General features: G+C 36.5%; 1 protein-coding gene across 1 annotated transcript; it reads left to right on the forward strand.

Annotated features, from left to right (window-relative positions):
* The first annotated feature begins 448 nt into the window (after positions 1–448).
* On the forward strand, positions 449–12,465 carry LOC125670607 (uncharacterized). Its single transcript, XM_048905854.2, has 26 exons — positions 449–554; positions 917–1,078; positions 2,387–2,642; positions 2,787–2,931; positions 3,379–3,439; positions 4,667–4,772; positions 4,989–5,080; positions 5,281–5,407; positions 5,492–5,623; positions 6,423–6,689; positions 6,777–6,980; positions 7,078–7,221; positions 7,607–7,716; positions 8,193–8,314; positions 8,525–8,646; positions 8,765–8,891; positions 9,125–9,243; positions 9,334–9,468; positions 9,622–9,801; positions 9,927–10,083; positions 10,303–10,409; positions 10,518–10,622; positions 10,712–10,843; positions 10,931–11,113; positions 11,192–11,405; positions 11,897–12,465. Exons 1-26 carry the CDS (start codon positions 450–452, stop codon positions 12,207–12,209), a joined length of 3,927 nt encoding a protein of 1,308 aa, XP_048761811.2. The 5' UTR covers position 449; the 3' UTR covers positions 12,210–12,465.
* The last annotated feature ends 2,571 nt before the right edge of the window (positions 12,466–15,036 follow it).

Genomic DNA, 15,036 nt, shown 5'->3' on the forward strand with positions numbered 1-15,036 from the left:
ATGTAAGTACATATATCAAAGTTTGTCACATTTGAGTCGAGCACGCGAGAAGATAAGTCCAGCACACATGTACACGTATTTTCCCGCCATTACGTAGATCAATGTTTGTTGGAGATGTATATATGTACATGTAACATAGTGCATGTTAAAGTTTGCCATCTAATTTCATTTGGACTGAAAACATTATTTGCTTGTTTTTGAATTATTTACAGAAAACAATGATTAGAATTCGTTTGGTTATCAACGATCTGTTTTAAATTTTTGTGCAGGAATCATGATCTTGTTGAGATACCTGACGATAGTTGCATTACTGATTGGTGTGCAAGGAAAAAATGACCTGGTGAGATATCATACAATATATATATATATATATTATTGTAAATATACAATTTTAGATACAGTAGAAAGGAAGCACAGCTATACTACCTTAATTAAATCATTTTTATTTTATGTCAAAGGTGGCGAAGGGAGTTAAGGGTTTCAAATCAAAAGGAAAATTTTTCAAAATCATGGGACCAAAGGGCGAGGATAGAAAGGCCTTCCATATCCCTGAGGTAAGGAATTAATCTACGGACACTATACGCTGAAACAAACGACGACAGCTCAACGGAATGGGATCAAATGTTTATGGTTTTGTGCTTTGAACATGATATTATCGTATAACAATACTAAATAATTTCATTTGATAACGCCTATATAAATGTGCAAAAGGTTTAGACAGATATTCTAACATCTTTTATGGGAGAGAAATTGATATATAAAATGTACTTGTATTCCAATCTCAACAATTCAAATGATGTGTATATGATCGTGTTCTTGTTTCTCTGAAATGAATACAGTTTGAACTAACTTCTGAGATTTGCGGTTGTATAACTAGTCTGATCCTGTTTTGTCATTAAGGACACGCTCTTTTTAGGAGTACGAAGAAGTAGGTAACTCTGACAATGGGTCATTTGAGGAAAAAATACAAGAAGAGGAATTGATTTTTTACCAATACAAAAAGCAGCGTGACATCGCCAGGAAACTAGGGGCGGATCCAGACGAGGTGGAAATGCCCGAGAGAGCCAAAGAATACATGGTAGGAACGACAACTCTAGATAATGATAAATACATTGAATGTTTCGTGTCTACGTCCATTCAGCGTAATTTTCTCTCAGGTAGAGACGTCACCAGTTTTAGGTGAAGTGTCCCACATTTTGACCTATGCATGGTGCCCAGGGTCGTAGCACTACCGGTTTTTATTGTGTCCACGCCGATCATGTCACTTGGTCAAGGTAAATATTCGATCTGTGACTTTTAGTTCTAATGCCGGCTGATTGACAGAGGATGTTAAATATAGTAGGTTTACACGGCATTGGGATCCAACTCCAGTCTTTCTGTTCCTAAGCGAATGCCCTAACCATAAGGCTACCACAATATGTTCCTTGAAATATATCGTTACATATACATATTTACATTCTTCATGTTGTTCAGTTGCGGATCTAGATCTTACTGGGGGGTTGGGGGGTTGGGTTGGATTGAGGCCCGAAGGGGGAGGGCATGGGAAGGGGTTAACCCCCTGCCGGGGGGGGGGGTCCGGGGAATTATTAAATAAGGAATTATTAAAAGGTGTTTGATAAATTTATTTCTCATTATTTGTTTATTTATAGATAGTCACGTGTCAAGTTCAGGCTGCATCGGCGGTTTTATCTGTGTAAGCTGTGAATATTTTGTTACTACAATACCGTACCATAAGTGCTATACGATTTTGTTTAAAGAGAAATAAAAATATCAAACATCGTTTAATAATTCCTAAATATCTTCGTTGTTTTATGCTCTTTCAAACCTTTAGTTAGACTGTTGCACCTGAGTTATGTACGCGTCATGTTGGAACTCCCCTCATGCGCGTGGGACTATTCATAGATGCAGAGAGACATTGCTTTGAATTGACGAGAAACGACACCAGTCCTAAAAGAACGGACCATACGTTTGAACAACAAAGGAAGAAAATAAACGTTGAGATAGCAGAAGTAACTGGATAGGATTCATCTTTATACTGGACCCCATGCTTCACTACTTTTATGTAGATCGGATATGACACGCATGCGCAGGAATTCCGACCACGAGCGACAAATTTATTAATGCGTATCCGCTATATTTACTTTTTAATAATCTTATAACTGTTTTCTTTTACAAGCAAATGCTTTCAAGCATGCAATTAAAGGGAAGTGAATAACTTTTAAAACTAATTCAGCTGCATTAAAGTACTTCTGTGTACTTTGAAAATAAATAACAGATGAACATCGGGCCATACAGCTTTTTAATGATATATTGTCAAATATAAGGACTTCACATACAGTATCATAGCAGAAATAAGTTTATGCATAAGGACATCTTTTAATTGTAGAAAGCATATGGTGCTGACACAGCATCGCAGGACAAATTGAAGGCATCCCTAGCTCAGAGAAAAAGTAATAAAAATCGTTTGCTGCAAAAACTTAATGGAAAAAAGCAAGGCAAAAAGAAAGGAAGACGAGGCAAAAAGAAAGGAAGGCGACGGAGACAGAGCCAGAAGGGGCGGGGCAAGCGCATGGCGATTAATGACAAAGATCGTTTCTGGACCAATGGAATCATTCCTTACGTATTTACCTCGGAGATAAAATGTAAGTAATCTATATGTATTACATAATTTACCATCGAGCCAGAAAATAAAAATTAAAAAATTAAAAAAAAGAAATTGAATACTTGATATTGTCGATAGTGAAAAAAATCTATATACATTCTGTATATGATTATAAATGTAACAGCTGAGGAGGAACGAATGGGTCGCTTGCGCGCCCACAGAAGGTATGAATACTGGACCTGTATCAGGTTTGTTCCATGGACTGAAACAACGGCAAGTGATTATGGACTGGACCACAGTAACTATCTCAAACACGTGGACAACAATGGGTAACGCAATATATTGATCTGAAGATTGTCTCGGTGGCGGATCAGTTGAAGGTGGTTGGACGTTTTGTTTTCGTGCATTATGAATGGAGTGTCGTTTTATTTATTGTAATGGTAGTGATTGTTTATTAGAAGCTGATAGTTATATGGTAGTATTTCAATTTTGTTTATAACATACAATTTTGGTTGATAGGCAACCGTCAAAGGAATTCATAGACACGCATCAAACCAATTCATAGTGCAAGATATTTTTTCCAAACCCCCTTTTTCGTGGGGGTCTTTCTTTTTCCGTGAGGCAGATTCTATTTTGAAAGGGCGTTTGGACTATTCCTAATAATAATCATTAATATCATATTCACTCAAAGTCTGTCCCAAACAATAATATTTGTACTAAACAATAATGAAGTTTAAGCACTGTTTTATTTTAAGCACTGTTTTATATTTCACCAGATGCTGGTCAGTCTTGGGCAACACAAAAAGAAATGGACAGAAAATTTCTTGCTGCATGGATGTAAGTTGAAGTTAATGGATAATACTGTACGTGCAAGTTATGTAGTTTTATTGGCCGATAAAAACATACACTGAACTGGTGTTGGGCAGTAACAGGTTATGTGTTGAAGAACCTGATTTTAGCACAATCACATGTAATGTTTTGTGGTGATTTGTTCGTCGCCTGCTGTCGTATTTAACTTTTCAAATATTCGATATAATTTCCGGAATTACTGGTGCAATTTCAACAAATATTTAAAAACTTTAAAAGGCAAATACATAAATACAGTATAAATTCATATTTGGTCAAATGATCGTCCTTGGATTGATAATGCTGGCATGGAATATGTAAGGAAAGCACTTTAAAATATTCTCTGGAACAGCAAGATTACAGTGTATATATGGTAAATGAAAGCATTCTCATGTAGATTAGTTTAATTTATAGTGTTTCATCAGGGTTTCTAATACTGTATGCTAATAGGAAATATCTTTGCATGAAATCTTATCAATAGACAATATTATAAAAAATATGTAAATTTGAAGCAAGAAGTAATGCATAAATCTTACTTGGTTGAATTGAAGTTCAGACTGAATGACAAAAGGCGGTTGTTTGGTAAGGTAAATCCGTTTTATCCGGCAATTGACAGATCTAATATCAAAAGCAAGACTATGACCACCAGTGCTTGCTTTCTAGAACTCTTTCGGTAATATTGATCATCATTTACTATTGCAGAGATTTACTTACAATGTATCATTTAGGCAATAAGTTTGTTTAAGGGCCAAGTGACATACGGGGCGTAATTCAAAGTTGAAGTAATTGGGAAATAGAAGACGGGTAAGAAATTCATTTTAGAAATGATATCTTATGCTGCACATTCTACGTAATAGCTTGTTGCAATGCTAAAACATTCTGTATAGTCGTACAGTGCCAAGGCCCAGCTAAAAGTCAACCATAAATATTAGGCATTTTTCCGAATTCATTTCTGCACATCTTGGGAAGTATACGGAATTTCGGGATGAACTTTGGTAGTAATATAGATTGATTATGGATGAATATATTAGAATACAAAGTAGAATTTTATGTCAATTGGTTTATTGTTTTTACATCGACTAACTTGGGTACCCTATATTTAGAGTTTATACCTTTACTCTGTAATAGTAAATTCGACCCCAAGCGATACAATTGCCTTGATTTGTATGAACAAGATGTCTCAGGTGAGCACTGTAGCCCATGTGTCTTTTGGTATAGGAGTCGTGCGTTCACGAGATTGGCCATGCTATGGGACTACACCACGAACAGAAGAGTTACCTCCATCACGATTACGTCAGAATCAACTTTGACAACGTCATGCCAGGTAACGCTGCAGTCATTCCTTCTAAATCACGTGACTCCACAACATCTTCGGGCTCAGATGAATGTTTTTACATATAAAGAAACACTGTCTTTGTTCATTCAAACAATTTCGTTGAAATTACCGTTCTCAAATCTGAATCAGGGTCTCAACATCATTTTGTCTAAAAGGCCACCGTTTAATTATTTACTCTTTAATGATATCGTCTTCTTGTTTTAGACCGTGTAAAAGAATATCAAGAAGAGGATCCCTCAGGTTCAAAGACGTTTGGATATTATGACTTAGGGACTAGCATGCACTACAATAAATTTGTATGTCACATTTAAATTTTTACAGGTTAAGAAGACGCTAGTATTTCCAATGTGAAATTGTCTTGAATGATCTAATAAGAAATAAAATAATAAAATAGTGCGCGAACTAGATATTCGCTACTAATACAGGATTTACAGTAGTTAGTTGATTACTTTATTGTATAATGTAATTGATATTGTACATTGATTTTTGCCTAAAGATGTTCTCTGCCAACGCGGAGCCAACAATGACGGTCTTTGACCCAAACCTTGAATATCTCATGACGACTCCCGACCCTTATAACTACTACATGTTCTATGAGATTTCTAAAACGCACAAGTGCCAAGGTAAATTGTAATATAGTTTATAACTACATTTAGTTTGAATGTGTTTTTGAATGAAACATTAAAGATACTGAACCTGAATTTTAGAAATGCGGTGTGCTGATTTCAAGACGGAATGTAAGAACGGGGGATATGTTTCATACATCCGGGACATTTGCACTTGTCGATGTCCTGAGGGACTTGACCCCCAGACCGGATGTACAACAGCGTACCATGGAGGTGAAATTTTTATGGAAATCTTCCGACGTTTACAATAATATTATAACAGATAGACACATCCGCTAAGTTCTCTGTGTATTATGGTTATCCACCATTCCAATGTCGCGACATTTTAGATGACATTGATTAGAAACTGCCTACAGTTGTGTTAACGATTTAGAATATGTAATCGGGAAAGAATTGATACATACTCCTCCTAGACACCCGATCCCACTTTTTTTTTTATATCCAGGGGGCGTGTTTGCCCTTCTCTTAATTTTGTATTCTTTATAGGAGTTGTGAAATTGATCACTGTTCTCTGTCTTCACCTTTTCATCCCCAGGTAGCGCTGTTTGAAGTTTGTTCGTTATCGTCACTTGTTTATTGTTTTCTATTTCTCATAATGGACTGAATTCATGTTACTGATCCACGTTTAAATCAAAATTGGATCTTGGGGTATCGATTATGAATGCATTACAATTTTGCAATGAAAAAGGCTTTGAAAAGTAACGAGGAAGTCGCTCTCAGTAATCTACATTCGACTTCATCATCGGCCGTTTTTATATCAACGAAATTTAAAGAAACACAGAATGGTATGAAGCACACTTTTAATACGGAACATCGTACAATATATATACGTCGATTTTTATCAAATTGACTTATTTTGTTTGTAATGGAATTCTTCTGGTGATATGTATGACAAAACGTTTAATTAAGAGAGAAAACAATCTAAATGCGGAAATGCTTTCCAACCTTTATATAATTTTAACATATTCAATATTGTATAATACATAACATGTAAATATTGTTGATGTTACAGACGATTTATTACGCAATGCAAAGTGGCCGTCCAGCGGGTTTTCCATGCTTAAGCCTAGTAATGGTTGTCCAAGTGGATTCAAGGAGGGGAGCCTCGTTCTCGGTGTACCCAGCTCTGACCACTCCGAACTGTACAATATAGATACTGAAAGTAGTGAAGGCGAATTCACACTGAAGTTCTGCACAAAGGAGGACACTACCAGTACAGATACACAGTGGGAACCAGGCCAGTACTGTATACTAGGTACAAAGAAGGAATGCCCCAGTGGTACGTATTATGATATCATCGACACAGTGCTAGATCGTTTACTTTGTTCAATGAACGTGTACAAGGATATTTTTTCTATATGAAAAGGATTTGAAGATGGATATGTTGTCATTGACAATAACAAAAGTCCTCGTGTGACGTCACTTCCCGTTCCTGATATAAAAGTTGACAATAATGTTGGCTTGCACTTTTGTTGTCGGAATGATGGAAGCTTCTTTGACCAGATGTATCTTCCCAGTGGTCAGCCGTTCGTGTTGTTTGAAAAAGGATACGATTGTCAGGAGGTGAAAGGTGAGAGTTTGAAATAAAGTTTCCTAGATTCAACATGGTAAGACAATGAACGAAAACAGATCGTCTTGTAATTTACAAATTGTTTCTTCCGTTACAGACATGATAACTACAAGTGAATGGTTGATGATCGAAAACGACCTGTCTGGAGAATATAAAATAGTTGGATCCGCACCAGATATCACTGTTAGAGACGACAACAGTTACTTCATAAACGTCTGCTACTACTCACCCGTCAACTATGGTATCTGATTCTAACATTAAATCTGAATTATTTCGTCATTATTATTTGCTTTATTAGATAGATTTTTCATAACGTATTCCTCTCTACAACGTAGACTCCTTATTCAGACGAGAGCACGACACTGTCGACATTACAAAATGGCATTGTTATTTCTCGTATCAGAATTACTTAGGAAAAACAATAACTTCATATTCCCTTTCCGTTTATAAATAGTCAACATGTACATTAGAAAATGTGTCCCTCGTATTTTACCTGTCACTAGGAGGCAAAATGTAGCTGGTCGTGTGATATAATATAACCTTTCATTATAATGCAATGGGAGGTAGTTGAATCTACAATAATTTTACGTGTTATTCAATCATTTTAATAAACTTCCCCTTCACAGATTGTGGTGACGTCATCAATCTAACCAAAGACAAACCGACCGTGACAATAACATCCCCAAACTTTCCTGAGGACTACAACCTTAACCAGCGATGCCAGTGGACAATACAGGTATATGTTCCTGCAATCCTTTTCGGTTGTAAATATTTTCACCAATTGATTACTAAATAAAAGGACTCATCAACACTAATCAAATGGGTTGGTTGTAGGAGTATATTGTTTAATGTCCCACTCGGGAATATTTCCCTCATATGGAGACGTCACTATTGCCGTTGAAGGGCTGCAAAATTTAGGCCCCTTTAAGTAGGGAGGGATCTTTATCGTGCCCTGGATATACATGTACAAATATGCTATGATCATCCTTTCTGAAACTGTTCTCTCTCAACTAGACAGTCGTTTACACAGGGCGAAACTATTCCATTCAGTAACCTGAAAGGTGCCTAAACGGAGGTCTGTCATTCAGTAACCTTTCCAGACGTCTCAGTTAACCTTCAGTCGACTCTTTGGCAGCGTTTTATCCTGAGTTACAAATATTGTAATATCTAAGGTAGTATTAGTTAAATTATGTTCCATAATTCTATTGACAGAGTCCCAACAATACCAAACTAAAATTAGCTTTTGAGAAGTTCGAGGTGGAACTCAGGGAAGACGATTCCTGTGGGGACTATCTCGAAGTCAGATTTACACTTCCGGGTCATCCAGGGATCAAGTATGCTTTGCATTTATGAACATCATTAAAATTATATGTAAACCAATGTCAAAATAAACACTTTCAGAACTACGACACGAATCATTGCATTACATATAATTATCATGGAAATTAATTAGAATTCGGAAGATTTGCATTGTACAGCTACAAAGAGCAACCTCGAATCAGATATTTAAAGTCTACAACGTCGCTCTTGTTCTATCTCTCCAGCTACTGTGGTTCTACATTTGATCCCACTATTGTCACCGAGATGAACTATCTTGGCTTGGTGTTTTCAAGTGGCCCTGATGTTGTACGAGGCGGGTTTAAAGCCACTGTGTCGCTTTTAACAGGTTTGGAGAAGTTTTGAGAGATACTGATATTGATAAGATTTCGTTTTAATTGAATACTATATTCCTTATTTCTTGTGGTAATGATATGCAATTTTTTCTGATTTGCCAACTTTTATAGAGGATGATCTATGCTACACGGAAAAGGGAGAAGATTACAGAGGAAGCGTAAACTTCACCAAAAACTTCGAGCCCTGTCTTCCCTGGAGTGAAGTCCAACACTGCCCCCACAGCGCCTTCAACTCACAGTAAGACCAGTGTTTCTATACTAGCATTACAATGCAATAAGGAGGGGGCGTAGCGCTTTGTATTGGATTAATTGCTCAAATAAATTTGAAACGGTTCTTGTTGTGGACGTCACATCAACACACTGACGCTTCCTGAAACAGTAGAGAGTTGTGATCAGTAAATGTATAGATCTTCACAGTATCACGACTTAAATGCTGCACATCGATTATTATTGATTTTTGCTCGGTTTCAGTGATCTTGATGACAGTCTTGATGGTAACTTTTGTCGAAACCCTGGCGATGGTACAGCACCATGGTGTTACATTCACCGAGAAAATTGCGAGAGGAATTACTGCGATCCCTGCGGATTGGGTAATGTTTTTCTTCAAAATTACAGTCAAAATAAGTGCATTAAAATGAATGCAGTTACAGGATTTTAAAATTCTTCGTTTGTTAATGCAGGTCACTGTTTTGACAAATATTTCGACTGCAAAGAGTTACTCTCCAATGGAACGGCTGTGTGTGAGAGCGATATAGACATTAGATATGGTTGCCGGAAGTCTTGTGGGTATTGTGACGTGGAACCAGATATACCAGGTACGTGACGTCAGCATTGCGGTAGGCTGATTACATTGGTTTGCTTTAATCACACTTTAGGTTTGATGGTTCTTGAAAATCATTTTCTCAATCTGTGGAATTCCTGGTTTCTAAAAGTAAAAATAATTCAGGTATTTCTTTTACCACCAACAGTTGGCAAAGTTAAATGTAAAGCATCAGCTGACGTAGATGATGCCAAACCCACTGAGCCACTAAAGACAGAATATAAGGTTGGGGACAATGTGACATATAAATGTAAGGAGGGACTAGAGAAAGAGATACGACAGTGCCTATCAGATGGTACTTGGTCAGGGGGGAACTTCGTCTGTGGACGTGAGTACTCTTTGTTTTGCGTATCAGTGTATCAAATATATTGGTTCAATACCTTCTAAATGCTTACTTGTAAACATTCAATATTTCAAAACAAAGTTAAGGTTAACTATTCGTATGGTTTGCAGGTTGTCCGAATAAATGGATTCCCTTCAAAGAATCATGTTACAGATTCTTCGAAGTAGAAGTCAATAAAACAGCTGCAAATAAACTCTGCCGAGCATATGACGCTGTTGTGACGTCATCAAAGAATGCAGAAGAAGATGAATTTCTTGTTCACATGAGGTTTGTTTCCTATTAAAATTTTTAGTCAAGTTAATGAATAAATATGTAGAGTGATATATATTTACTCAAAACCTCCGTGTATATCACCACCTACACTACATTATTGTGGTGGCTTAAAATTAACCAAAAAGCAAACGATAGTTAAAATCCATTTGAATTGATGAAACGCAGATATAATAAGTTCATATGCTATATAACTTCTCTATATCATGTTTATAGGACTGATATGCGACCTATATGGCTGGGACTGGAAGAGGTCGTCGGTAGAGGGCGCCACAGATGGCAAGAAGATATGTCACAAGTCACGTGGACTAAATGGAAGAAGGGTACAAAATATGTATATGATTTTCTCAAAACTGCACTATTAAAATGTAGCTATGATTTTGGCTTTTCCTTTGGTATATAATATGCTTTGAAGTAATAACGATTTACAGGTAAAAGCAGCGAATGCGCCTACATGGATCGAGCGGGTCGGTGGTCTGGAATCAGATGTGATATTCCAAAATATTTAGCCGTCGTCTGCAAATTTCAGCCATCAGGTTTGTTACATACCATTTTAAGTAAAATCGATGTCACATAATGAGCCTCATCATGATCCGTAAGAAAATGTACTTTTATTTTGTTGAAGACCGCAAGAAATGCATTGATGCTTTTTCAAACTGTGAGGAGAAGATAGCATCAGAACCGGGTGTGTGCAGAGAGTATCCGGATTTCGCCTGGCAAAGTTGCCCCGCATCGTGCGGTGTCTGTAAAGACAAAGGTATCACAAAACATTCTTTTCACATGTATGATGCCAAAAATCTCTCGGATGTCAATACGTTAACACAATTGTTGATTTTCTTGACAGATACAAAATGCACAGCTCCAGAAAATCCACCAAATGCAGTAAAAATTTCAAAAGAGTCGACAATTGGCATTGGAGAGTTGTTTGAGTACGACTGCAGTAAACGATATGCATTAAATGGTGGAAATTTGAGAAGGGCCTGTCTTCCATCAGGGAAGCTTTCCGGAAAACCGCCTGAATGTGTTTGTATGTATCTACCTGGGCATATCTATTCTTTTCAATTTGAATATATTTTCTTCAATGAATTTTTGATTTGAATTTAAGCGGAACACAGTATACCGACTGCCAATTTTGATGTGGAATTACGACAACGTAGTCGCGACGGCGGCGGAGATGGAAATGCGTACACTGCCGTAAATGAAGCTATGCGTATTCACAAAGACGGGCGCCTGGTGAAATGGGAATTTTACAGCATTTATGATGGCGTGTTGGTTCTTCAGGTTTGGCGAAAATCGAGGAAAGCTGGAAAAAAGATAATGTAGGTATCTTAACAGAAGATGATGTAGGTATTTTAACAGAAGATGATGTAGGTATCTTAACAGAGTATAATGTAGGTATCTTAACAGAAGATGGTGTAGGTATCTTAACAGAAGAAGATGTAGGTATCTTAACAGAAGATGATATAGGTATCTTAACAGAAGAAGATGTAGGTATCTTAACAGAAGATGATGTAGGTATCTTAACAGAAGAAGATGTAGGTATCTTAACAGAAGATGATGTAGGCATCTTAACAGAGTATAATGTAGGTATCTTAACAGAAGAAGATGTAGGTATCTTAACAGAAGATGATGTAGGTATCTTAACAGAAGCAGATGTAGGTATCTTAACAGAAGATGATGTAGGTATCTTAACAGAAGATAATGTAGGTATCTTAACAGAAGAAGATGTAGGTATTTGATAGATAACACTTCCATTACAGATGTATTTATATTTACATTTATATCCTTGTGTAACCTTTTGTTTTCACAGTTTTAAACTAGTGGGACAAAACATCGTAAAAAGTACCAAGAACCATAGGATTCGAAGATACGCCGTCCCTGCAGTTGATCAAATCAACGTGAAGGAAGGAGACTTTATTGGGTTCTTCTTACCGAAGAACGTAAAGGGTGGAATAACTCTGGACAAATGTAACAAAAACATTTCTGGTCGTACTTACGGAAATCAGTTAGTGTTTGACGGTCGTATACGATTTCCAAGTGACTGGGCAGTTGGAGAAGCCTATACGTTTAAGCCGGATGGCATTGTCTGTAAAGTGATCTCCATCAAAGCGTTCGTGATTTAAATATAATTTTAGACATCATGTTGTAGAATATATAGATGAGAAAAATTAAATAGCAAGCAATGTTATATATTTATCCTTGCAAATGGCCTCCACAGTACAAGATTACCTTGTTGAGAGTTGGTTCCGTCATTGTTATATTGTTCAGCCATTATTGATAGGATATGGGGTTCTACATTTCCATGTGATTTTTATAAAATGTTCAATAAATCTTAATGGTCAGTAAGATACATGGAAGAGATGGTCTCGTTGTGCGCGAAGTGAGAAAGGTACTGCCAGAGACAAAGGGGGCTAACTGTTATCTCTTATAGGATTGACGTTGTAAGTCGAAGATTTTCATTTAAAAGGGTTTGCAGTTCGGATTTGTTGTCAATACCTCGAAGATGAACATATTGAAATAATCAATAGTATTAATGCTTATAATTCAATTTCTACACATACATTTACCTTGTACATTGTAAAATGCACATCTCTGCGACGTACATGTACTTCTAAAATGTAAGATAGGATGACAACAGACAGAATAAACTCTAGTTCAGATTATATAACAATATGTCATGATGAATAGATTCCTTAATTAATATAAAATATATAATTTTTTGTTGTTTTAACTAATTATAAATTCTATATTTATACATGTACCATTGAGTCTTAAGTGATGAATATGACTTGAGTTGCATGTTGTGATGGACAAAGCTACCTGGCAATCGTTGTGGTATGATTTGCTCAAAGTAATTTATTAAAACACATACGATAACCTTGCGTTTCTAAATCGTACCATTATTGAATATTTTCTCGTATTTCCATCTTTTAAAACATAATTCAAGCACCACTCATCTAACTTTGTTTCGGCCTTGAGTTTTTGGATCATATCCATTATGTAATCAATGTTTGTATTCCTAAACGTTTAGTGATTAATTTAAATCAACGTTTGACTTATCTCATTGGGCTCACGGCGGATGTGACCGGTCGGCAGGGAGTGTTCACTCCTCCTAGGCACCTGATCCTACCTTTGGTATATCCCGGGGTTCGTGTTTGCCCAACTCTCTATTTTGTATTCCTTGTAGGAGTTACATTTATGAGATTGATCACTGTTCGTCATCTTTCATAGAGATACTGGCAAATATATTATAAATGACTACGATTTCAGTAAATAAATACACAGACACACACACATACAACAAGAGTTGATACTATAGGGCATAGGTGCGTCTACGTTTGCTGAAATCAATATTCCACTGCTACATGGATATGTTGGAAACGTAGAGTGATATAATAAGTATGATGAGAGTGTATAATTGCTAGGCCGTTCATTGCATACAGATTACTCCGATTACTTTATCAAGATATAGGTCACACGGCGGGTGTGGCCGGTCACTAGAGGATGCTTGTTTCTCGGCAGTTGATCCCCTCTGGTGTGTCCAGGGGCCCGTGTTTGTTTTGCATTCTTAAGAGGATTTATGAAGATTATCACTGCTCGTTATCTTCACTTTTTCACATTGCTAATTGTTTTTAAGATAGCAGACGTATTACAAATATCTCATATTTACGAAAGGTTTGCTTAAAAAATAATAAAACAAGTGGGATATTAAAACTATTGTAGACTAACAGCCACTACGTATAAATTTTGGAGACAATTTTATTATGTTTCGCTAAAGACTCTCTGTTAGAGTGTGATAAGAAAGTTAACTAGTTAATAAGGTCTCATAAAATAAAAACAAAATAGTTTCCCTTCCAAAGACGACCCTGGCAATGTTACAGTTTATCCCGAAATGAACAAACATCTAGGTTATTGTGGGGTAATGGGAAAAAGAGTGATGAAAAAGAAAAAAAAAATGGAATGATGATGATGAATGAGTACGGCTCACTGACTGACCTCTTGGGCAACAAAGGGACGCAATTTTCTCTCCCATACACCAAAGCAAGATATCATTTTGGGCGAAATTTGATCTTGTGCCATTTGTCGGAATGGCAACAGCTCGGGTGAATACGACGATATGTAGTTTTCAAACATCAACAGATGTCGCATAATTTCATATACTACAGCATTGATAATCATTGGGTATGTACAACAAAATATTCTATATACAAAGCGCACACAAGATTAACTCATGTAAAACATACCAACTGTGGTATTGTAGATGGCTATCAAATGGTTGTTTATTTTGCTTTTGGTAAATGAATCATATTTTTCAGTAGATAGAGAGGGTCGTGTTCATGCCGTGTAAATTGAAAGTAGGGGTTGAGGAGAAAAACTTGATTATTTCACGTTCTTATTAGTTTTCATATTGAAAATAATTTGTCATTTTACATCTACATGAATTTGTGTATTTGCCAATTATGAAACATTATCGATTTCTCATAAAAAGTATATGTTGAAAACATTTACCATTTAACACTACAAATACTTTGATTTCAACAATGTCCGTAGAATAGAGGTGTTGCTTCTTTTCGAATACAGATGCATTTGTTTGAATAATTGTATGACGAGTTCGCATTTGAATGCATTGTTGTCTTTTGTGTCATCTTAAAATGTTTCGTGGGATCAGAAATCCTTTGTCTTTCTATGCTGAAATAATCTAATTTTACTTGTAACACACAATTTGATTGGTTCATTTGACTGAATCAGCATTCTTTATATTATAAAAACAAAGTTGCCGTTTAATTACGCTATATGACCACTCGGATCACTTTGGACATCCATCAGATGTAGGGTACCGGGATCTGCCGAAGCGCTATATGCCGTCCTAGGAATGACGTTACAGTACGTGTGGCTTTTTTCTGTGTTGCTATGGCAATATTGGTCCGTGTCATATAAGGTTCTAATTTT

The sequence above is a fragment of the Ostrea edulis genome, chromosome 4 (genome assembly GCF_947568905.1).
Source record: "Ostrea edulis chromosome 4, xbOstEdul1.1, whole genome shotgun sequence".
Classification (NCBI taxonomy): domain Eukaryota; kingdom Metazoa; phylum Mollusca; class Bivalvia; order Ostreida; family Ostreidae; genus Ostrea; species Ostrea edulis.

What these genes read in the sequence shown, in the direction of transcription:
- LOC125670607 (XM_048905854.2), top strand. Translation starts at nt 450, where the DNA reads ATGTCAAAGGTGGCGAAGGGAGTTAAGGGTTTCAAATCAAAAGGAAAA. An exon ending in GATGCCAGTGGACAATACAG is followed by an intron (nt 7,717 to 8,192) that starts GTATATGTTCCT and finishes TTCTATTGACAG; the next exon opens with AGTCCCAACAATACCAAACT. An exon ending in CTGCGATCCCTGCGGATTGG is followed by an intron (nt 9,244 to 9,333) that starts GTAATGTTTTTC and finishes TTGTTAATGCAG; the next exon opens with GTCACTGTTTTGACAAATAT.